We start from the raw sequence: 22,061 nt of genomic DNA on the forward strand, positions 1-22,061 counted from the left end.
GCCCCTCCGACAGTGCAGCGCTCCCTCAGTACTGCCCCTCCGACAGTGCAGTGCTCCCTCACTACTGCCCCTCCGACAGTGCAGCGCTCCCTCAGTACTGACCCTCTGACAGTGCGGCGCTCCCTCAGTACTGCCCCTCCAACAATGCAGCGGTCCCTCAGTACTGACCCTCTGACATTGCTGCGCTCCCTCAGTACTGCCCCTCCAACAATGCAGCGTTCCCTCAGTACTGACTCTCTGACAGTGCAGCGCTCCCTCAGTACTGCCCCTCCCACAGTGCAGCACTCCCTCAGTACTGTTCCTACAACAGTGCAGCGCTCCCTCAGTACTGCCCCTCCGACAATGCAGCTCTCCCTCAGTACTGCCCTTCTGACAGTGCAGCACTCCGTCAGTACTGCCCCTCTGACAGTGCAGCGCTTCCTCAGTACTGCCCCTCCAACAGTGCAGCGCTCCCTCAGTACTGCCCCTCCGACAGTGCAGCGCTCCCTCAGTACTGCCCCTCCCACAGTGCAGCACTCCCTCAGTACTGTTCCTCCAACAGTGCAGCGCTCCCTCAGTACTGCCCCTCCGACAGTGCAGCGCTCCCTCAGTACTGCCCCTCCGACAGTGCAGTGCTCCCTCACTACTGCCCCTCCGACAGTGCAGCGCTCCCTCAGTACTGACCCTCTGACAGTGCGGCGCTCCCTCAGTACTGCCCCTCCAACAATGCAGCGTTCCCTCAGTACTGACCCTCTGACTGTGCAGCGCTCCCTCAGTACTGCCACTCCCACAGTGCAGCGCTCCCTCAGGACTACCCCTCCCACAGTGCAGCACTCCCTCAGTACTGACCCGACAGTGCAGCGCTCCCTCAGTACTGCCCCTCCAACAGTGCAGCGCTCCCTCAGTACTGCCCCTCTGACATTGCAGCGCTCCCTCAGTACTGCCCCTCCGACAGTGCAGCGCTCCCTCAGTACTGCCCCTCCCACAGTGCGGCGCTCCCTCAGTACTGACTCTCTGACAGTGCAGCGCTCCCTCAGTACTGCCCCTCCCACAGTGCAGCACTCCCTCAGTACTGTTCCTCCAACAGTGCAGCGCTCCCTCAGTACTGCCCCTCCGACAATGCAGCTCTCCCTCAGTACTGCCCTTCTGACAGTGCAGCGCTCCCTCAGTACTGACCCTCTGACAGTGCAGCGCTCCCTCAGTACTGCCCCTCCGACAGTGCAGCACTCCCTCAGTACTGCCCCTGCGACAGTGTGGCGCGCCCTCAGTACCGCCCCCCGACAGTGCAGCGCTCCCTCAGTACTGCCCCTCGACGGTGCAGCACTCCCTCAGTACTGCCCCTCCGACAGTGCAGCGCTCCCTCAGTACTGACCCGACAGTGCAGTGCTCCCTCAGTACTGCCCCTCCGACAGTGCAGCGCTCCCTCAGTACTGCCCCTCCGACAGTGCAGCACTCCCTCAGTACTGCCCCTCCGACAGTGCAGCACTCCCTCAGTACTGCCCCTCTGACAGTGCAGCGCTTCCTCAGTACTGCCCCTCCGACAGTGCAGCACTCCCTCAGTACTGCCCCTCCAACAGTGCAGCACTCCCTCAGTACTGCCCCTCCGACAGTGCAGCGCTCCCTCAGTACTGCCCCTCCGACAGTGCAGCGCTCCCTCAGTACTGCCCCTCCGACAGTGCAGCGCTCCCTCAGTACTGCCCCTCCGACAGTGCAGCGCTCCCTCAGTCCTGCCCCTCCGACAGTGCAGCGCTCCCTCAGTACTGCCCCTCCGACAGTGCAGCGCTCCCTCAGTCCTGCCCCTCCGACAGTGCAGCGCTCCCTCAGTCCTGCCCCTCCGACAGTGCAGCGCTCCCTCAGTACTGCCCCTCCGACAGTGCAGCCTCAGTACTGCCCCTCCGACAGTGCAGCCTCAGTACTGCCCCTCCGACAGTGCAGCCTCAGTACTGTCCCTCCGACGGTGCAGTGCTCCCTCAGTAGTGCATTGGCAGGTTGACCTGGATCATAAGGCTCAATTCTCTTGAGTGGGGCGTGAACCTCTCTGAGACTCGGAGGCTTCAGCAGTTCAATAGTTTGGGATTCCTGGACATTGCTGGCACCTCAGTGAGGGGATTAAACTCTTCTTCTCTCCTCTTCCTTCTCAGCCTGGGAAAGACAGCAAGTTCCTGCCAGTCTTTGTGATTGCTCGGGTAATCTTCATCCCGCTCTTCATGCTGTGTAATGTGCATCCCCGCCAAATGCCAGTGTTCTTCGCCCACGATGCCTGGTACATTGTCTTCATGATCTTCTTCGCCTTCTCCAATGGCTATCTGGCCAGTCTCTGCATGTGCTACGGACCCAAGTGAGTCTTTGGCTTTGTTTGCCTCGGACTGGCGGGGTGGGACGAGGGGCAGGCACTGGAGGGTGGGCTGGGCTGGGCTGGCCTGAGGCGGGGTGGGACGAGGGGCACACACTGGAGGGTGGGCTGGGCTGGGCTGGCCTGAGGCGGGGTGGGACGAGGGGCAGGCACTGGAGGGTGGTCTGGGCTGAGGCGGGGTGGGACGAGGGGCACACACTAGAGGGTGGGCTGGGCTGAGGCAGGGTGGGACGAGGGGCAGGCACTGGAGGGTGGGGTGGGCTAGGCTGGGCTGAGGCGGGGTGGGACGAGGGGCAGGCACTGGAGGGTGGGGTGGGCCGGGCTGGCCTGAGGCGGGGTGGGACGAGGGGCAGGCACTGGAGGGTGGGCTGGCCTGAGGCGGGGTGGGACGAGGGGCACACAATGGAGGGTGGGCTGGGCTGAGGCGGGGTGGGAGGAGCGGCAGGCACTGGAGGGTGGGCTGGGCTGAGGCGGGGTGGGACGAGGGGCACACACTGGAGGGTCAGGCTGGGCTGAGGCGGGGGTGGGACGAGGGGCACACACTGGAGGGTGGGCTGGGCTGAGGCGGGGTGGGACGAGGGGCAGGCACTGGAGGGTGGGCTGGGCTGAGGCGGGGTGGGACGAGGGGCAGGCACTGGAGGGTGGGCTGGGCTGAGGTGGGGTGGGACGAGGGGCACACACTGGGGAGTGGGCTGGGCTGAGGCGGGGTGGGACGAGGGGCAGGCACTGGAGGGTGGCGTGGGCTAGGCTGGGCTGAGGCGGGGTGGGACGAGGGGCAGGCACTGGAGGGTGGGGTGGGCTGAGGCGGGGTGGGACGAGGGGCACACACTGGAGGGTGGGGTGGGCTGAGGCGGCGTGGGACGAGGGGCACACACTGGAGGGTGGGCTGGCCTGAGCTGGGTGGGACGAGGGGCACACACTGGAGGGTCAGGGTGGGCTGGGCTGAGGCGGGGTGGGATGAGGGGCAGGCACTGGAGGGTGGGCTGGGCTGAGGTGGGGTGGGACGAGGGGCACGCACTGGAGGGTGGGCTGGGCTGAGGCGGGGTGGGACGAGGGGCATACACTGGAGGGTCAGGCTGGGCTGGCCTGAGGCGGGGTGGATTAGGAGGGGCACACACTGGAGGGTGGGCTGGGCTGAGGCGGGGTGGGACGAGGGGCACACACTGGAGGGTCAGGCTGGGCTGGCCTGAGGCGGGGTGGATTAGGAGGGGCACACACTGGAGGGTGGGCTGGGCTGAGGCGGGGTGGGACGAGGGGCACACACTGGAGGGTCAGGCTGGGCTGGCCTGAGGCGGGGTGGATTAGGAGGGGCACACACTGGAGGGTCAGGCTGGGCTGAGGCGGGGTGGGACGAGGGGCAGGCACTGGAGGGTGGGGTGGGCTGAGGCAGGGTGGGACGAGGGGCACACACTGGAGGGTCAGGCTGGGCTGAGGCAGGGTGGGACGAGGGGCACACACTGGAGGGTGGGCTGGGCTGAGACGGGGTGGGATGAGGGGCACACACTGGAGGGTGGGCTGGGCTGAGGCGGGGTGGGACGAGGGGCACACACTGGAGGGTGGGCTGGGCTGAGGCGGGGTGGGACGAGGGGCAGGCACTGGAGGGTGGGCTGAGGCGGGGTGGGACGAGGGGCAGGCACTGGAGGGTGGGCTGGGCTGAGGCGGGGTGGGACGAGGGGCACACACTGGAGGGTGGGCTGGGCTTGCCTGAGGCGGGTGGATTAGGAGGGGCACACACTGGAGGGTCAGGCTGGGCTGGCCTGAGGCGGGGTGGATTAGGAGGGGCACACACTGGAGGGTGGGCTGGGCTGAGGTGGGGTGGGACGAGGGGCACACACTGAAGGGTCAGGCCGGGCTGGCCTGAGGCGGGGTGGATTAGGAGGGGCACACACTGGAGGGTGGGCTGGGCTGAGGTGGGGTGGGACGAGGGGCACACACTGGAGGGTCAGGCTGGGCTGGCCTGAGGCGGGGTGGATTAGGAGGGGCACACACTGGAGGGTCAGGCTGGGCTGAGGCGGGGTGGGACGAGGGGCAGGCACTGGAGGGTGGGGTGGGCTGAGGCAGGGTGGGACGAGGGGCACACACTGGAGGGTGGGCTGGGCTGAGACGGGGTGGGATGAGGGGCACACACTGGAGGGTGGGCTGGGCTGAGGCGGGGTGGGACGAGGGGCACACACTGGAGGGTGGGCTGGGCTGAGGCGGGGTGGGACGAGGGGCAGGCACTGGAGGGTGGGCTGAGGCGGGGTGGGACGAGGGGCAGGCACTGGAGGGTGGGCTGGGCTGAGGCGGGGTGGGACGAGGGGCACACACTGGAGGGTGGGCTGGGCTGAGGCGGGGTGGGACGAGGGGCACACACTGGAGGGTGGGCTGGGCTGAGTCGGGGTGGGACGAGGGGCAGGCACTGGAGGGTGGGGTGGGCTAGGCTGGGCTGAGGCGGGGTGGGACGAGGGGCAGGCACTGGAGGGTGGGGTGGGCTGAGGTGGGGTGGGACGAGGGGCACACACTGGAGGGTCAGGCTGGGCTGAGGCGGGGTGGGACGAGGGGCACACACTGGAGGGTGGGCTGGGCTGAGGCAGGGTGGGACGAGGGGCACACACTGGAGGGTCAGGCTGGGCTGAGGCGGGGTGGGACGAGGGGCACACACTGGAGGGTGAGGCTGGGCTGGCCTGAGGCGGGGTGGATTAGGAGGGGCACACACTGGAGGGTGGGCTGGGCTGAGGTGGGGTGGGACGAGAGGCACACACTGGAGGGTGGGCTGGGCTGGGCTGGCCTGAGCTGGGTGGGATGAGGGGCACACACTGGAGGGTCAGGCTGGGCTGGGCTGAGGCGGGGTGGGACGAGGGGCAGGCACTGGAGGGTGGGGTGGGCTGGGCTGAGGCGGGTGGATTAGGAGGGGCACACACTGGAGGGCGGGCTGGGATGAGGTGGGGTGGGACGAGGGGCACGCACTGGAGGGTGGGCTGGGCTGAGGCGGGGTGGGACGAGGGGCACACACTGGAGGGTCAGGCTGGGCTGGCCTGAGGCGGGGTGGATTAGGAGGGGCACACACTGGAGGGTCAGGCTGGGCTGGGGTGAGGCGGGGTGGGACGAGGGGCAGGCACTGGAGGGTGGGGTGGGCTGAGGCGGGGTGGGACGAGGGGCACACACTGGAAGGTCAGGCTGGGCTGGCCTGAGGCGGGGTGGATTAGGAGGGGCACACACTGGAGGGTGGGCTGGGCTGAGGCGGGGTGGGACGAGGGGCACACACTGGAGTGTCAGGCTGGGCTGAGGCGGGGTGGGACGAGGGGCACACACTGGAGGGTCAGGCTGGGTTGGCCTGAGGCGGGGTGGATTAGGAGGGGCACACACTGGAGGGTGGGCTGGGCTGAGGTGGGGTGGGACGAGGGGCACGCACTGGAGGGTGGGCTGGGCTGAGGCGGGGTGGGACGAGGGCCACACACTGGAGGGTGGGCTGGGCTGGCCTGAGGCGGGTGGATTAGGAGGGGCACACACTGGAGGGTCAGGCTGGGCTGGGCTGAGGCGGATGGATTAGGAGGGGCACACACTGGAGTGTGGGCTGGCTTGAGGCGGGGTGGGACGAGGGGCACACACTGGTGGGTGGGCTGGGCTGAGGCGGGGTGGGACGAGGGGCACACACTGGAGGGTCAGGCTGGGCTGGCCTGAGGCGGGTGGATTAGGAGGGGCACACACTGGAGGGTGGGCTGGGCTGAGGCGGGGTGGGACGAGGGGCACACACTGGAGGGTCAGGCTGGGCTGGGCTGAGGCGGGTGGATTAGGAGGGGCACACACTGGAGGGTGGGCTGGCCTGAGGCGGGGTGGGACGAGGGGCACACACTGGAGGGTCAGGCTGGGCTGGGCTGAGGCGGGTGGATTAGGAGGGGCACACACTGGAGGGTGGGCTGGCTTGAGGCGGGGTGGGACGAGGGGCACACACTGGAGGGTCAGGCTGGGCTGGCCTGAGGCGGGGTGGATTAGGAGGGGCACACACTGGAGGGTTAGGCTGGGCTGGGGTGAGGCGGGGTGGGACGAGGGGCAGGCACTGGAGGGTGGGGTGGGCTGAGGCGGGGTGGGACGAGGGGCACACACTGGAGGGTCAGGCTGGGCTGGCCTGAGGCGGGGTGGATTAGGAGGGGCACACACTGGAGGGTGGGCTGGGCTGAGGCGGGGTGGGACGAGGGGCATACACTGGAGGGTCAGGCTGGGCTGGGCTGAGGCGGGGTGGATTAGGAGGGGCACACACTGGGGGGTGGGCTGGGCTGAGGCAGGGTGGGACGAGGGGCACACACTGGAGGGTCAGGCTGGGCTGGCCAGAGGCGGGTGGATTAGGAGGGGCACACACTGGAGGGTGGGCTGGGCTGGGCTGGCCTGAGGCGGGTGGATTAGGATGGGCTGGGCGGGTTTGGGTTCAGGTGCAGGAAGGTTGGAGGCTGGCACAGGGTGGTGTGATGCTGATATGAGGAGAGTGTTGCCCACATTCTCCTCATCAAGCATGAGCCTGTTTCCCAAACTCACTTATCCCGTGCAAGGGTGTGATTATGGGCGGAGCATGTGAGTGGGTTTAGGGGCGGGGCCTGTGTGTGTGATTAGAGGCGGGACCCGTGTGTGTGATTGGGGCGGGCCTGTGTGTGTGATTCGGGGCGGGGCCTGTGTGTGTGATTAGAGGTGGGGCCCATGTGTGTCATTAGGGGCGGGACCTGTGTGTGTGATTAGGGGTGGGGCCTGTGTTTGTGATTAGGGGCGGGGCCGATGTGTGTGATTGGGGCGCAGCCTGTGTGTGTGATTGGGGCGGAGCCTGTGTGTGTGATTAGGGGCGGGGCCTGTGTGTGTGATTAGGGGCGGGCCTGTGTGTGTGATATGGGGCGGGGCCTGTGTGTGTGATATGGGGCGGGGCCTGTGTGTGTGATTGGGGCAGGGCCTGTGTGTGTGATTGGGGCAGGGCCTGTGTGTGTGATTGGGGCGGGCCCCGTGTGTGTGATTGGGGCGAGGCCTCTGTGTGTGATTAGGGGCGGGCCCCATGTGTGTGATTGGAGCAGGGCCTGTGTGTGTGATTAGATGCGGGGCCTGTGTGTGTGATTAGAGGCGGGGCCCGTGTGTGTGATTGGGGCGGGGCCTGTGTGTGTGATTGGGGCGGGGCCTGTGTGTCTGATTAGGGGCGTGGCCTGTGTGTGTGATTGGGGGCGGGGCCTGAGTGTGATTAGGGGTGGGGCCTTTTTGTGTGATTGGGGCGTGGCCTGTGTCTATGAATGGGGCAATGCCTGTGTGTGATTAGGGGCGGGACCTGTGTGTGTGATTGGGGCGGGGCCTGTGTGTGTGATTAGAGGTGGGGCCTGTGTGTGTGATTGGGGGCGGGGCCTATGTGTGTGATTGGGGTGGGGCCTGTGTGTGTGATTGGTGGTGGGGCCTGTGTGTGATTAGGGGCGGAGCCTGTATGTGTGATTAGAGGCGGGGCCTGCGTGTGTGATTAGGTCGGGGCCTGTGTGTGTGATTAGAGGCGGGGCCTGCGTGTGTGATTAGGGCGGGGCCTGTGTGTGTGATTAGAGGCAGGGCCTGTGTGTGTGATTGGGGGGCAGGGCCTTTGTGTGTGATTGGGGCGGGGACTGTGTTTGTGATTAGCGGTGGGGCCTGTGTGTGTGATTAGGGGCGGGGCTTGTTTGTGTGATTAGGGGCGTGGCCTGTTTGTGTGATTAGGACGGGGCCTGTTTGTGTGATTAGGGCGGGGCCTGTGTGTGTGATTAGGGCGGGCCTGTGTGTGTTTTTAGGGGCGGGGCCTGTGTGTGCGATTTGGGGCGGGGCCTGTGTGTGTGATTAGGGGCGGGGTCTGTGTGTGTGATTAGGGGCGGGCCTGTTTGTGTGATTAGGGGCGGGGCCAGTGTGTTTTTAGGGGCGGGGCCTGTGCTTGTGATTGGGGCGGGGCCTGTGTGTGTTATTAGGGGCGGGTCCTGTGTGTGTGATTGGGGCCGGTCCTGTGTTTGTGGTGAGGGGCGGGGCCTGTGTGTGTGATTAGAGGCGGGGCCAGTGCGTGTGATTAGGGGCAGGGCCTGTGTGTGTGATTGGGGTGGGGACTGTGTTTGTGATTAGGGGCGGGGCCTGTTTGTGTGATTAGGGGCGGGGCCTGTGCGTGAGATTAGGGGCGGCACCTATGTGTGTGATTTGGGGCGGGGCCTGTGTGTGTTTTTAGGGGCGGGGCCTGTGCTTGTGATTGGGGCGGGGCCTGTGTGTATTATTAGGGGCGGGTCCTGTGAGTGTGATTGAGGCGGGTCCTGTGTCTGTGGTGAGGGGCGGGGCCTGTGTGTGTGATTAGAGGCGGGGACTGTGTTTGTGATTAGGGGCGGGGCCTGTTCGTGTGATTAGGGGCGGCACCTATATGTTTGATTAGGGGCGGGGCATGTGTGTGTGATTAGGGGCGGGCCTGTGTGTGTAATTAGGGGCGGGGCCTGTGTGTGATATGGGGCGTGGACTGTGTGTGATTAGGGGCGGGGCCGTGTGTGTGATTAGGGGCGGGTCTGTGTGTGTGATTAGGGGCGAGGCCTGTGTGTGATTAGGGGCGGGGCCTGTGTGATTGGGGCAGGGCCTGTGTGTGTGATTGGGGTGGGGGCCTGTGTGTGATTAGGGGTGGGGCCTGTGAGTGTGATTAGGGGTGGGGCCTGTGTGTGTGATTGGGGCGTCGCCTGTGCGTGTGATTGGGGGCAGGGCATGTGTGTGTGATTGGGGCGGTGCCTGTGAGTGTGATTGGGGGGGTGGCCTGTGTCTGTGATTGGGGCGGGGCCTGTGTGTGTGATTGGGGCAGGGCCTGTGTGTGATTAGGGGCGCGGCATGTGTGTGATCAGGGGCGGAGACTGTGTGCGTGATTAGGGGCGGGGCCTGTGTGTGTGTGATTAGGGGTGGGGCCTGTGTGTGTGGTTAGGGGCGGGGCCTGGGTGTGTGAAGGGGCGGTGCCTGTGTGTGTGATTGGGGCGGGGACTGTGTTTGTGATTAGCGGCGGGGCCTGTGTGTGTGATGGGGCGGGGCCTGTGTGTGTGATTAGGGCGGGGCCTGTGTGTGGGATTGGGGCGGGGCCTGTGTGTGTGATTAGGGCGGGGCCTGTTTGTGTGATTAAGGTGGGGCCTGTGTGTGATCAGGGGCGGAGCCTGTGTGTGTGATTAGGGGCGGAGCCTGTGTGTGTGATTAGGGGTGGGGCCTGTGTGTGTGTGATTAGGGGCGGGGCCTGTGTGTGTGATTAGGGGCGGGGCCGGTGTGTGTGATTAGAGGCGGGGCCTGTGTGTGATTAGGTGTGGGGCCTGTGTGTGTGATTGGGGCGGGGCATGTGTGTGTGTGATTAGGGGCGGGGACTGTGTGTGTGATTAAGGGCGGGGCCTGTGTGTGTGATTAGGGGCGGTGCCTGTGTGTGTGATTGGGGCAGGGCCCGTGTGTGTGATTAGAGGCGGGGCCTGTATGTGTGATTAGGGGCGGGGCCTGTGTGTGTGATTGGGGCGGGGCCTGTGTGTTTGATTAGGGGCGGGGCCTGTGTGTGTGATTAGGGGCGGTGCCTGTGTGTGTGATTGGGGCGGGGACTGTGTTTGTGATTAGGGGCGGTGCCTGTGTGTGTGATTGGGGCGGGGCCTGTGTGTGTGATTAGAGGCGGGGACTGTGTGTGTGATTAGGGGCGGGGCCTGTGTGTGTGATTGGGGCGGGGCCTGTGTGTTTGATTAGGGGTGGGGCCTGTGTGTGTGATTAGGGGCGGTGCCTGTGTGTGTGATTGGGGCGGGGACTGTGTTTGTGATTAGGGGCGCGGCCTGTGTGTGTGATTCGGGGCGCGGCCTGTGTGTGTGATGGGGCGGGGCCTGTGTGTGTGATTGGGGCGGAGACTGTGTTTGTGATTAGGGGCGGGGCCTGTGTGTGTGATGGGGCGGGGCCTGTGTGTGTGATTAGGGGCGGGGCCTGTGTGTGGGATTGGGGGGGGACTGTGTTTGTGATTAGGGGCAGGGCCTGTTTGTCTGATGAGTTTGGGGCCTGTGTGTGTGATTAGGGCGGGGCCTGTGTGTGTGATTAGGGCGGGGCCTGTGTGTGTGATTGGGGGTGGGGCCTGTGTGTGTGATGGGCCGGGGCCTGTGTGTGTGATTAGGGGCGGGGCCTGTGTGTGTGATTAGGGCGGGGCCTGTGTGTGTGATTAGGGCGGGGCCTGTGTGTGTGATTGGGGGTGGGGCCTGTGTGTGTGATGGGCCGGGGCCTGTGTGTGTGATTAGGGGCGGGGCCTGTGTGTGTGATTAGGGCGTGGCCTGTTTGTGTGATTAGGGCGGGGCCTGCGTGTGTGATTAGGGGCGGGGCCCGTGTGTGTGATTAGGGATGGGACCTGTGTGTGTGATTATGGGCGGGGCCCATGTGTGTGATTGGGGCGGGGCCTGTGTGTGATTATGGGTGGGGGTTGTGTGTGTGATTATGGGCGGGGCCCGTGTGTGTGATTAGAGGCGGGGCCTGTGTGTGTGATTATGGGCGGGGCCCGTGTGTGTGATTAGAGGCGGCGCCCGTGTGTGTGATTAGGGGCGGGGCCTGTGTGTGTGATTAGAGGCGGGGCCTGTGTGTGATTAGGTGTGGGGCCTGTGTGTGTGATTGGGGCGGGGCATGTGTGTGTGTGATTAGGGTCGGGGCCTGTGTGTGTGATTAAGGGCGGGGCCCGTGTGTGTGATTAGGGGCGGGGCCTGTGTGTGTGATTAGGGGCGTGGCCTGTGTGTGTGATTGGGGAGGGGCCTGTGTGTGTGATTGGGGCGGGGCCTGTGTGTGTGATTCGGGGCGGGCCTGTGTGTGTGATTAGGGGCGGGGACTGTGGTTGTGATTAGGGGCAGGGCCTGTGTGTGTGATTAGGGCGGGGCCTGTGTGTGTGATTAGGGCGGGGCCTGTGTGTGTGATTGGGGGTGGGGCCTGTGTGTGTGATGGGGCGGGGCCTGTGTGTGTGATTAGGGGCGGGGCCTGTGTGTGTGATTAGGGCGGGGCCTGTTTGTGTGATTAGTGCGGGGCCTGTGTGTGTGATTAGGGGCGGGGCCCGTGTGTGTGATTAGGGGTGGGACCTGTGTGTGTGATTAGGGGCGGGGCCCATGTGTGTGATTGGGGCAGGACCTGTGTGTGTGATTAGGGGCGGGGCCCATGTGTGTGATTAGCGGTAGGACCTGTGTATGTGATTAGGGTCGGGGCCCATGTGTGTGATTAGGGGCGTGGCCTGTGTGTGATATTCAGGGCAGGGCCTGTGTGTGTGATGGGGCGGGGCCTGAGTGTGTGATTAGGGGCGGGCCCTGTGTGTGTGATTAGGGCGGGGACTGTGTGTGTGACTATGGGCGGGGCCCGTGTGTGTGATTAGAGGCGCGGCCTGTGTGTGATTAGGTGTGGGGCCTGTGTGTGTGATTGGGGCGGGGCATGTGTGTGTGTGATGGGGCGGGGCCTGTGTGTGTGATTAGGGCGGGGACTGTGTGTGTGACTATGGGCGGGGCCCGTGTGTGTGATTAGAGGCGCGGCCTGTGTGTGATTAGGTGTGGGGCCTGTGTGTGTGATTGGGGCGGGGCATGTGTGTGTGTGATGGGGCGGGGCCTGTGTGTGTGATTCGGGGCGGGCCCTGTGTGTGTGATTAGGGCGGGGCCTGTGTGTGTGACTAGGGGCGGGGCCCGTGTGTGAGATTAGAGGAGCGGCCTGTGTGTGATTATGTGTGGGGCCTGTGTGTGTGATTGGGGCGGTGCATGTGTGTGTGTGATTAGGGGCGGGGCCTCTGTGTGTGATTGGGGCGGGGCCTGTGTGTGTGATTAGAGGCAGGGCCCATGTGTGTGATTAGGAGCGGGGCCTGTGTGTGTGATTAGGGGCGGGGCCTGTGTGTGTGATTAGGGGCGGGGCCTGTGTGTGTGATTAGGGGCGGGGCCTGTGTGCGTGATTAGGAGCGGGGCCTGTGTGTGTGATTAGGGGCGGGGCCTGTGTGTGTGATTAGTGGCAGGGCCCATGTGTGTGATTAGGGGCGGGGCCTGTGTGTGTGATTAGGGGCGGGGCCCATTTGTGTGATTAGAGGCGGGGCCTGTGTGTGTGATTAGGGGCGGGGCCTGTGTCTGTGATTAGGGGCGGGGCCTGTGTCTGTGATTAGGGGCGGGGCCTGTGTTTGTGATTAGGGGCGGGGCTTGTGTGTGTGTTTAGGGGCAGGGCCTGTGTGTGTGATTGGGGCGGGGCCCGTGTGTGTGATTAGGGGCGGGGCCTGTGTGTGTGATTGCGGTGGGGCCTGTGTGTGTGATTAGGGGCGGGGCCTGTGTGTGTGATTAGGGGCGGGGCCTGTGTGTGTGATTAGGGGCGGGGCCTGTGTGTGTGATTAGGGGCGGGCCTGTGTGTGTGATTCGGGGCGGGGCCTGTGTGTGTGATTCGGGGCGGGGCCTGTGTGTGTGATTCGGGGCGGGGCCTGTGTGTGTGATTCGGGGCGGGGCCTGTGTGTGTGATTAGGGGTGGGGCCTGTGTATGTGATTAGGGGCGGGGCCTGTGTGTGTGATGGGGCGGGGCCTGTGTGTGTGATTAGGGGCGGGCCTGTTTGTGTGATTAGGGGCGGGCCCTGTGTGTGTGATTAGGGGTGGGGCCTGTGTATGTGATTAGGGGTGGGGCCCATGTGTATGTGTTTAGGGGCAGGGCCTGTGTGTGTGATTGGGGCGGGGCCCGTGTGTGTGATTAGGGATGGGACCTGTGTGTGTGATTAGGGGCGGGGCCCATGTGTGTGATTGGGGCGGGGCCTGTGTGTGATTATGGGTGGGGGTTGTGTGTGTGATTATGGGCGGGGCCCGTGTGTGTGATTAGAGGCGGGGCCTGTGTGTGTGATTATGGGCGGGGCCCGTGTGTGTGATTAGAGGCGGCGCCCGTGTGTGTGATTAGGGGCGGGGCCTGTGTGTGTGATTAGAGGCGGGGCCTGTGTGTGATTAGGTGTGGGGCCTGTGTGTGTGATTGGGGCGGGGCCTGTGTGTGTGTGATTAGGGTCGGGGCCTGTGTGTGTGATTAAGGGCGGGGCCCGTGTGTGTGATTAGGGGCGGGGCCTGTGTGTGTGATTAGGGGCGTGGCCTGTGTGTGTGATTGGGGAGGGGCCTGTGTGTGTGATTGGGGCGGGGCCTGTGTGTGTGATTCGGGGCGGGCCTGTGTGTGGGATTGGGGCGGGGTATGTGTTTGTGATTAGGGGCAGGGCCTGTGTGTGTGATTAGGGCGGGGCCTGTGTGTGTGATTGGGGGTGGGGCCTGTGTGTGTGATGGGGCGGGGCCTGTGTGTGTGATTAGGGGCGGGGCCTGTGTGTGTGATTAGGGCGGGGCCTGTTTGTGTGATTAGGGGGGCCTGCGTGTGTGATTAGGGGCGGGGCCCGTGTGTGTGATTAGGGGTGGGACCTGTGTGTGTGATTAGGGGCGGGGCCCATGTGTGTGATTGGGGCAGGACCTGTGTGTGTGATTAGGGGCGGGGCCCATGTGTGTGATTAGCGGTAGGACCTGTGTATGTGATTAGGGTCGGGGCCCATGTGTGTGATTAGGGGCGTGGCCTGTGTGTGATATTCAGGGCAGGGCCTGTGTGTGTGATGGGGCGGGGCCTGAGTGTGTGATTAGGGGCGGGCCCTGTGTGTGTGATTAGGGCGGGGACTGTGTGTGTGATTGGGGCGGGGCATGTGTGTGTGTGATGGGGCGGGGCCTGTGTGTGTGATTAGGGCGGGGACTGTGTGTGTGACTATGGGCGGGGCCCGTGTGTGTGATTAGAGGCGCGGCCTGTGTGTGATTAGGTGTGGGGCCTGTGTGTGTGATTGGGGCGGGGCATGTGTGTGTGTGATGGGGCGGGGCCTGTGTGTGTGATACGGGGCGGGCCCTGTGTGTGTGATTAGGGCGGGGCCTGTGTGTGTGACTAGGGGCGGGGCCCGTGTGTGAGATTAGAGGAGCGGCCTGTGTGTGATTATGTGTGGGGCCTGTGTGTGTGATTGGGGCGGTGCATGTGTGTGTGTGATTAGGGGCGGGGCCTCTGTGTGTGATTGGGGCGGGGCCTGTGTGTGTGATTAGAGGCAGGGCCCATGTGTGTGATTAGGAGCGGGGCCTGTGTGTGTGATTAGGGGCGGGGCCTGTGTGTGTGATTAGGGGCGGGGCCTGTGTGTGTGATTAGGGGCGGGGCCTGTGTGCGTGATTAGGAGCGGGGCCTGTGTGTGTGATTAGGGGCGGGGCCTGTGTGTGTGATTAGTGGCAGGGCCCATGTGTGTGATTAGGGGCGGGGCCTGTGTGTGTGATTAGGGGCGGGGCCCATTTGTGTGATTAGAGGCGGGGCCTGTGTGTGTGATTAGGGGCGGGGCCTGTGTCTGTGATTAGGGGCGGGGCCTGTGTCTGTGATTAGGGGCTGGGCCTGTGTGTATGATTAGGGGCGGGGCCTGTGTTTGTGATTAGGGGCGGGGCTTGTGTGTGTGTTTAGGGGCAGGGCCTGTGTGTGTGATTGGGGCGGGGCCCGTGTGTGTGATTAGGGGCGGGGCCTGTGTGTGTGATTGGGGTGGGGCCTGTGTGTGTGATTAGGGGCGGGCCTGTGTGTGTGATTCGGGGCGGGGCCTGTGTGTGTGATTCGGGGCGGGGCCTGTGTGTGTGATTCGGGGCGGGGCCTGTGTGTGTGATTCGGGGCGGGGCCTGTGTGTGTGATTAGGGGTGGGGCCTGTGTATGTGATTAGGGGCGGGGCCTGTGTGTGTGATGGGGCGGGGCCTGTGTGTGTGATTAGGGGCGGGCCTGTTTGTGTGATTAGGGGCGGGCCCTGTGTGTGTGATTAGGGGTGGGGCCTGTGTATGTGATTAGGGGTGGGGCCCATGTGTATGTGTTTAGGGGCAGGGCCTGTGTGTGTGATTGGGGCGGGGCCCGTGTGTGTGATTAGGGGCGGGGCCTGTGTGTGTGATTGGGGTGGGCCCTGCGTGTGTGATTAGGGGCGGGCCTGTGTGTGTGATTCGGGGCGGGGCCTGTGTGTGTGATTCGGGGCGGGGCCTGTGTGTGTGATTTGGGGCGGGGCCTGTGTGTGTGATTCGGGGCGGGGCCTGTGTGTGTGATTCAGGGCGGAGCCTGTGTGTGTGATTAGGGGTGGGGCCCATGTGTATGTGATTAGGGGCGGGGCCTGTGTGTGTGATGGGGCGGGGCCTGTGTGTGTGATTAGGGGCGGGCCTGTTTGTGTGATTAGGGGCGGGCCCTGTGTGTGTGATTAGGGCGGGGCCTGTGTGTGTGATTAGGGGCGGGGCTTGTGTGTGTGACTAGGGGCGGGGCCGGTGTGTGTGATTAGGGGCGGGGCCTGTGTGTGTGACCAGGGGCGGGGCCTGTGTGTGATTAGGTGTGGGGCCTGTGTGTGTGATTGGGGTGGGGCCTGTGTGTGTGATTAGGGGCGGGCCTGTGTGTGTGATTCGGGGCGGGGCCTGTGTGTGTGATTCGGGGCGGGGCCTGTGTGTGTGATTTGGGGCGGGGCCTGTGTGTGTGATTCGGGGCGGGGCCTGTGTGTGTGATTCAGGGCGGGGCCTGTGTGTGTGATTAGGGGTGGGGCCCATGTGTATGTGATTAGGGGCAGGGCCTGTGTGTGTGATGGGGTGGGGCCTGTGTGTGTGATTAGGGGCGGGCCTGTTTGTGTGATTAGGGGCGGGCCCTGTGTGTGTGATTAGGGCGGGGCCTGTGTGTGTGATTAGGGGCGGGGCCTGTGTGTGTGATGGGGCGGGGCCTGTGTGTGTGATTGGGGCGGGGCCTCTGCGTGTGATTAGGGTGGGGCCTGTTTGTGTGATTAGTGCGGGGCCTGCGTGTGTGATTAGGGGCGGGGCCCGTGTGTGTGATTAGGGGTGGGACCTGTGTGTGTGATTAGGGGCGGGGCCCATGTGTGTGATTGGGGCGGGACCTGTGTGTGTGATTAGGGGCGGGGCCCATGTGTGTGATTAGCGGTGGGACCTGTGTATGTGATTAGGGTCGGGGCCCATGTGTGTGATTAGGGGCGGGACCTGTGTGTGTGATTAGGGGCGGGGCCCATGTGTGTGATTAGGGGCGTGGCCTGTGTGTGTGATTCAGGGCAGGGCCTGTGTGTGTGATGGGGCGGGGCCTGTGTGTGTGATTAGGGGCGGGCCCTGTGTGTGTGATTAGGGCGGGGACTGTGTGTGTGACTAGGGGCGGGGCCCGTGTGTGTGATTAGAGGCGCGGCCTGTGTGTGATTAGGTGTGGGGCCTGTGTGTGTGATTGGGGCGGGGCATGTGTGTGTGTGATGGGGCAGGGCCTGTGTGTGTGATTAGGGGCGGGCCCTGTGTGTGTGATTAGGGCGGGGCCTGTGTGTGTGACTAGGGGCGGGGCCCGTGTGTGTGATTAGAGGAGCGGCCTGTGTGTGATTATGTGCGGGGCCCGTGTGTGTGATTAGAGGTGGCGCCTGTGTGTGTGATTAGGGGCGGGGCCTGTGTGTGTGATTAGGGGCGGGGCCTGAGTGTGTGATTAGTGGCAGGGCCCATGTGTGTGATTAGGGGCGGGGCCTGTGTGTGTGATTAGGGGCGGGGCCTGTGTGTGTGATTAGGGGCGGGGCCCATTTGTCTGATTAGAGGCGGGGCCTGTGTGTGTGATTAGGGGCGGGGCCTGTGTCTGTGATTAGGGGCGGGGCCTGTGTGTGTGATTAGGGGCGGGGCCTGTGTGTATGATTAGGGGCGGAGCCTGTGTTTGTGATTAGGGGCGGGGCTTGTGTGTGTGTTTAGGTGCAGGGCCTGTGTGTGTGATTGGGGCGGGGTCCGTGTGTGTGATTAGGGGCGGGGCCTGTGTGTGTGATTGGGGTGGGGCCTGTGTGTGTGATTAGGGGCGGGCCTGTGTGTGTGATTCAGGGCGTGGCCTGTGTGTGTGATTCAGGGCGGGGCCTGTGTGTGTGATTCGGGGCGGGGCCTGTGTGTGTGGTTCGGGGCGGGGCCTGTGTGTGTGATTAGGGGTGGGGCCCATGTGTATGTGATTAGGGGCGGGGCCTGTGTGTGTGATTGGGGTGGGGCCTGTGTGTGTGACTGGGGCGGGGCCTGTGTGTGTGTGATTAGGGTCGGGACCTGTGTGTGTGATTGGGGTGGGGCCTGTGAGTGTGATTGGGGGCGTGGCCTGTGTGTGTGATTAGGGGTGGGGCCTGTGTGTGTGATTAGGGGCGGGGCCTGTGTGTGTGATTAGGGGCGGGGCCTGTGTGTGTGATTGGGGCAGGGCCTGTTTGTGTGATTAGGGTCGGGGCCTGTGTGTGTGATTGGGGCAGGGCCTGTGTGCGTGATTGGGGCGGGGCCTGTGTGTGTGATTAGGGGTGGGGCCTGTGTGTGTGATTGGGGCGGGGCCTGTGTGTGTGATGGGGCGGGGCCTGTGCTGATTGACTGACTAATGAATTGATTCATTCACCGACAGGAGCGTCAGTGCGAAGGAGGCAGAAATGGCTGGGGCCATCATGTCCTTCTTCCTGTCCCTCGGCCTGGCGGCTGGAGCCTGCATATCCTTCCTGTTCCGGGGACTGGTCTGATGGAGCGACAGCTTCCCACCACTGGAGACACGGGCCAGGGCTGCAGAAAACCGACATCTCCCCTATCGGCTCCTGTGGTTTAACATGTGTTATTTCTCATTGTGCCAACGACTTTCTAATTCTCATCGTGTGTGTGTGTGTGACTGGTAAGCTCAACCCTGCACCGAGGGTGGGGGTGGGGGTGGGGGTTGGGGCTAGCGGCAACTCCTCCTCCTCCACCCCTCACTCCCTCCACTCCCCTCCATTCCTCCCCTCCCCCCTCCCCTCCAACCTTCCCTCCACCCCTCCCTCCACCCCACCCCTCCCCTCCACCCCACCTCCCTCCACCCCACCCCTCCCCTCCACCCCACCTCCCTCCGCCCCTCCCTCCCCTCCCCTCCAACCCTCCCCCCTCCCCTCCAACCCTCCCTCCACCCCTCACTCCACCCCACCCTTCCCCTCCACCCCACCTACCTCCGCCCCTCCCTCCCCTCCCCTTCCTCCCCTCCCCTCCAACCCTCGCTCCACCCCCTCCCTCCACACCACCTCCCTCCACCCTCCCTTCCACCCCTCCCCTCCACCCCTCCCCTCCACCCCCCTCCCTCCCCTCCCCCTCCCACTCTCCCTCCCCTCCACCCCTCCCTCCCCTCCCTCCCCTCCACCCCTCCTTCCACCCCTCCCCTCCCTCCACCCCACCTCCCTCCACCCCTATCCCCACCCCTCCACACCTCCCCTCCCTCCCTCCACCCCTCCCCTCCACCCCACCCCACCCCTCCACCCCACCCCTACCTCCGCTCCCCTCCCCTCCACCCCACCCCTCCCTCCATCCCTCCCCTCCACCCCACCTCCCTCCACCCCTCCTTCCACCCCGCCCTCCACCCCTCCCCTCCCCACCTCCCTCCACCCCCCCTCCATCCACCCCACCTCCCGTCCACCCCTCCCCTCCACCCAACCTCCCTCCACCCCTCCTTCCACCCCTCCCTCCACCACTCCCCTCCACCCTTCCCTCCCCACCTCCCTCCACCCCGCCCTCCACTCCACCCGTCCCTCCCCACCTCCCTCCACCCCTCCCTCCCCTCCACCCCTCCCTCCTTCCCTCCACCCCTCCCCCCTTCCCTCCACCCCTCCGCCCTTCCCTCCACCCCTCCCCACCCCCTTCCCTCCATCCCACCCCTATCGCCCTTCCCCCACCCCTCCCCTCCACCCTCCCTCCCCTCCACCCTACCTCCCTCCACCCCTCCCTCCCCGCCCTTTGTGCAGCTCCCTCGCTCAGGTGCAGACCTCTGAGACACGACCGACCACCTTCTCTTCTCCTCCCCACTCTCCCTACCCACCTCAGTACTACCCAGCCAATGAGTTGGAGCAGCGGCCAATAGGCCATGAGGTGCGAAGGTTACCAGGGGGAGGGAGGAAGGAGACATCAGCAACCCTGGACAGTGCTGACACCTACACAGCCGGGACCCCCCTGGGTCCCAGCGCAAGCCCCATGGCCAGCTTCACTGGTGAGGATCAGGCCTCCTCTTGGATGAGATAGTAGTCCTCAGTACCACCCTTACACTGGGCCAGTGCCCACTGCAGCTGCAGGCCCAGTCACTTTGATCCAAGGGAAGTCCAGGCAATCGCAGGGCAGTGTCATAGGGACAGAGGCCAAGCACAATGGTCTCTCCCTCCCTCCTTCCCTCCCTCTCTCCCTCCTTCCCTCCCTCTCTCCCCATATACCCTCCCATCTCCTCTTGGCCGTGGCTGGGAATGAACATTCCCCACTCCCAGGGACAGTGATGGGGAAGCTCGAGGGGCCGAATGGCCTACTCCTGCTCCTATTTCTTATGAACTTATGTCTATCCTATTACCTGGGAATCTCAGGTAACCCCCCACCACTCCCCCCACCTCTCTGGTACCAGTGCAGGGGTTCAGGAGGTCCTGCCCAAAGCACGAACCCCACCAACACACTGGGCTGCACTCTCGTCAACCAGCAATCTTTATGGTGTGGAGATGCCGGAGTTGGACTGGGGTGGACAAATGTAAGAAATCACACAACACCAGGTTATAGTCCAACAGCTTTATTTGAAATCACAAGCTTTCGGAGCGCTGCTCCTTCTTCACCTGAAGAAGGAGCAGCGCTCCGAAAGCTTGTGATTTCAAATAAAGCTGTTGGACTATAACCTGGTGTTGTGTGATTTCTTACAGCAATCTTTAAGGATGGGAGTGGAGTGGGGGTTCAGGCTGCAAACCCCCAAGCCGGACTAACATTTATTAATCTCTCTACGACTAACAGAAGAGGTGGGAGAGGACCTCCAACAGTATTAAACAATATTATAAGCCAAGGTATATTAGTAAGCAGGGGCCCCAGGTGACATGAGTCTGTCGGAGGACAGGACCTCAGCAATAACTCTTTCAAATAGTTTTAATACACTGAGTATATTTTTATGCTACATATATGTATAAAATACAGCATGCAGTCTAATCCCTGCTGGTGTCGTCATGTTGTAACTCGCACACCTCAGTACAACGGCCAAATACAATCGACAAATCTTGCAGCTCAGAAGGAGGCCATTCAGCCCATCGAGCCTGTGCCGGCTCTTTGAACGAGCTCTCCAATTCGTCCCACTGCCCTGTCCTTTCCCCATTGCCCTGAAAATGTTCCCCTTCAAGTATTTATCCAATTCCCTTTTGAAAGTTACTATTGAATCTGCTTCCACCGCCCTTTCAGGCAGCACGTTCCAGATCACAACAACTCACTGTGTAAAGAAGATTCTCATCTCCCCTCTGATTCTTTTCCCAATGACTTTAAATCTGTGTCCTCTTGAAACCGACCCTTCTGCCACTGGAAGTCAGTTACATCGAGTCTAAAGCACAGAAACAGGCCTGATGGGCCTTCAATAACCACAAAACTAGAAGTTATAGACTTATACACGTTGGCTTTTAATCACTAAGATCAGAGCTAACATCTCAACACGCCGACTGGTTCACAGGAATGAGTCATACAGATCCTGGGATCTTTATGTAAGAGAAGTCAGGGGCGGAGCCAAGAGCCAAGACCTGGAACCTCCCAGGTTAGTCGGGAAAGAGGAAGTGAAACTATACACAGTGGGGGAGGGTAATATACATGAGTGCAAAACGAATACAGGATCAAGACAAACAGATTTCATTACAAGGCCATTCAGCCCAACTGGTCCGTGCCGGTGTTTAAACTCCACACCAGCCTCCTCCAACCCCTCTCCATCTCACCCCATCAACATCTCCTTCTATTCCTTTCTCCCTCGTGTGTTTTCTCGTTACCCTTAAATGTATCTGTGCTATTTGCCTCAACCACTCCCTGTGGTAGCGAGTTCCACATTCTCACCACTCTCTGGGTGAAGATGTTTCTCCTGAGTTCCCCATTGGATTTATTAGTGACTGTCTTATATGGATGGCCCCTAGTTCTGGTCTCCCCCACAAGTGCAAACATTCCCTACATCTACCCTATCGAACCTTTTCATTACCTTAAAGACCTCTATCAGGTCACCCCTTAGACTTCAATCTTTCCTGATAGGTATAACCCCTCAGTTCTGGTATCCTCCGTGTGAATCTCCTCTGCACTCTCTCCAGTGCCTCTATATCCTTTTTATAATATGGAGACCAGGGCTGCGGAATTGAAGTCCTTAGCGTCGGCCGTTAAGGCCGGTTTGGAAGAAAAAATGGTGGCCGCCTCGCTTCCACCGTGGAACGCGGCGGCCACCATTTTGGGCAGGTCGGCGGCGCTGCTGTTGCCAGCACTCGCTGCAAATACTTAAATGATCCAGGTCGTGATGTCAATGGGCGTGCAAGGCCTGAATTGACGCACAATCTGTGAGTTTGGACGACGCCACTCTTAGCGCCCTCTCCAAACCACACACAGCAGAACGCACGTGCAACAGTACGACAGAGACGCTGCCAGCGCTTCGGAAAGGGGACACATGCAACTTTCAGCTAGGTTTAGATTTTAGCTTTTGGACTGGTTTTTACATTTTATTGGAGAAGTGGCTTGGTGCAATACATTAAAAACGTTGTTAAAGTGTCCTGGATGGTGGGAGGCTTTGGCTCTTGAAGGAAGGTCTGCGAGATCACCACTTGCTCCCAGTCCTGAGGGCTCTAGTTGCAGTCCCCCTTGGGCTGCAGTATGACCTGGAGAAGGAGCAGAGGCAGCAAAGGGGACAAGCTGCTCGCAGAGGAAGGAGGAGGAGGAAGCGGAAGGAGGCAACCCAGACAGCCCCTTTCGGGCTGGGATATCCGCGATGGAATCATTCGTCTGCATAGCAGTGAACACAACCC

General features: G+C 62.9%; 1 protein-coding gene across 1 annotated transcript in view; it reads left to right on the top strand.

Annotated features, from left to right (window-relative positions):
• The window catches only part of LOC147113195 (equilibrative nucleoside transporter 1-like), a 181,968-nt gene extending 163,957 nt beyond the window's left edge, over positions 1-18,011 (top strand). The window contains exons 9-10 of the mRNA XM_085998105.1: positions 2,121-2,317; positions 17,681-18,011. Of these exons, the coding sequence (XP_085854231.1) occupies positions 2,121-2,317; positions 17,681-17,792 (309 nt within the window). The 3' untranslated portion in view covers positions 17,793-18,011. The remainder of the gene's footprint in view (positions 1-2,120; positions 2,318-17,680) is intronic.
• Positions 18,012-22,061: the final 4,050 nt, after the last annotated feature.

Source organism: Somniosus microcephalus, chromosome 9, assembly GCF_052327205.1.
Source record: "Somniosus microcephalus isolate GS21.2 chromosome 9, FLI_Smic_1.0, whole genome shotgun sequence".
In the NCBI taxonomy this organism is placed as follows: Eukaryota; Metazoa; Chordata; class Chondrichthyes; order Squaliformes; family Somniosidae; genus Somniosus; species Somniosus microcephalus.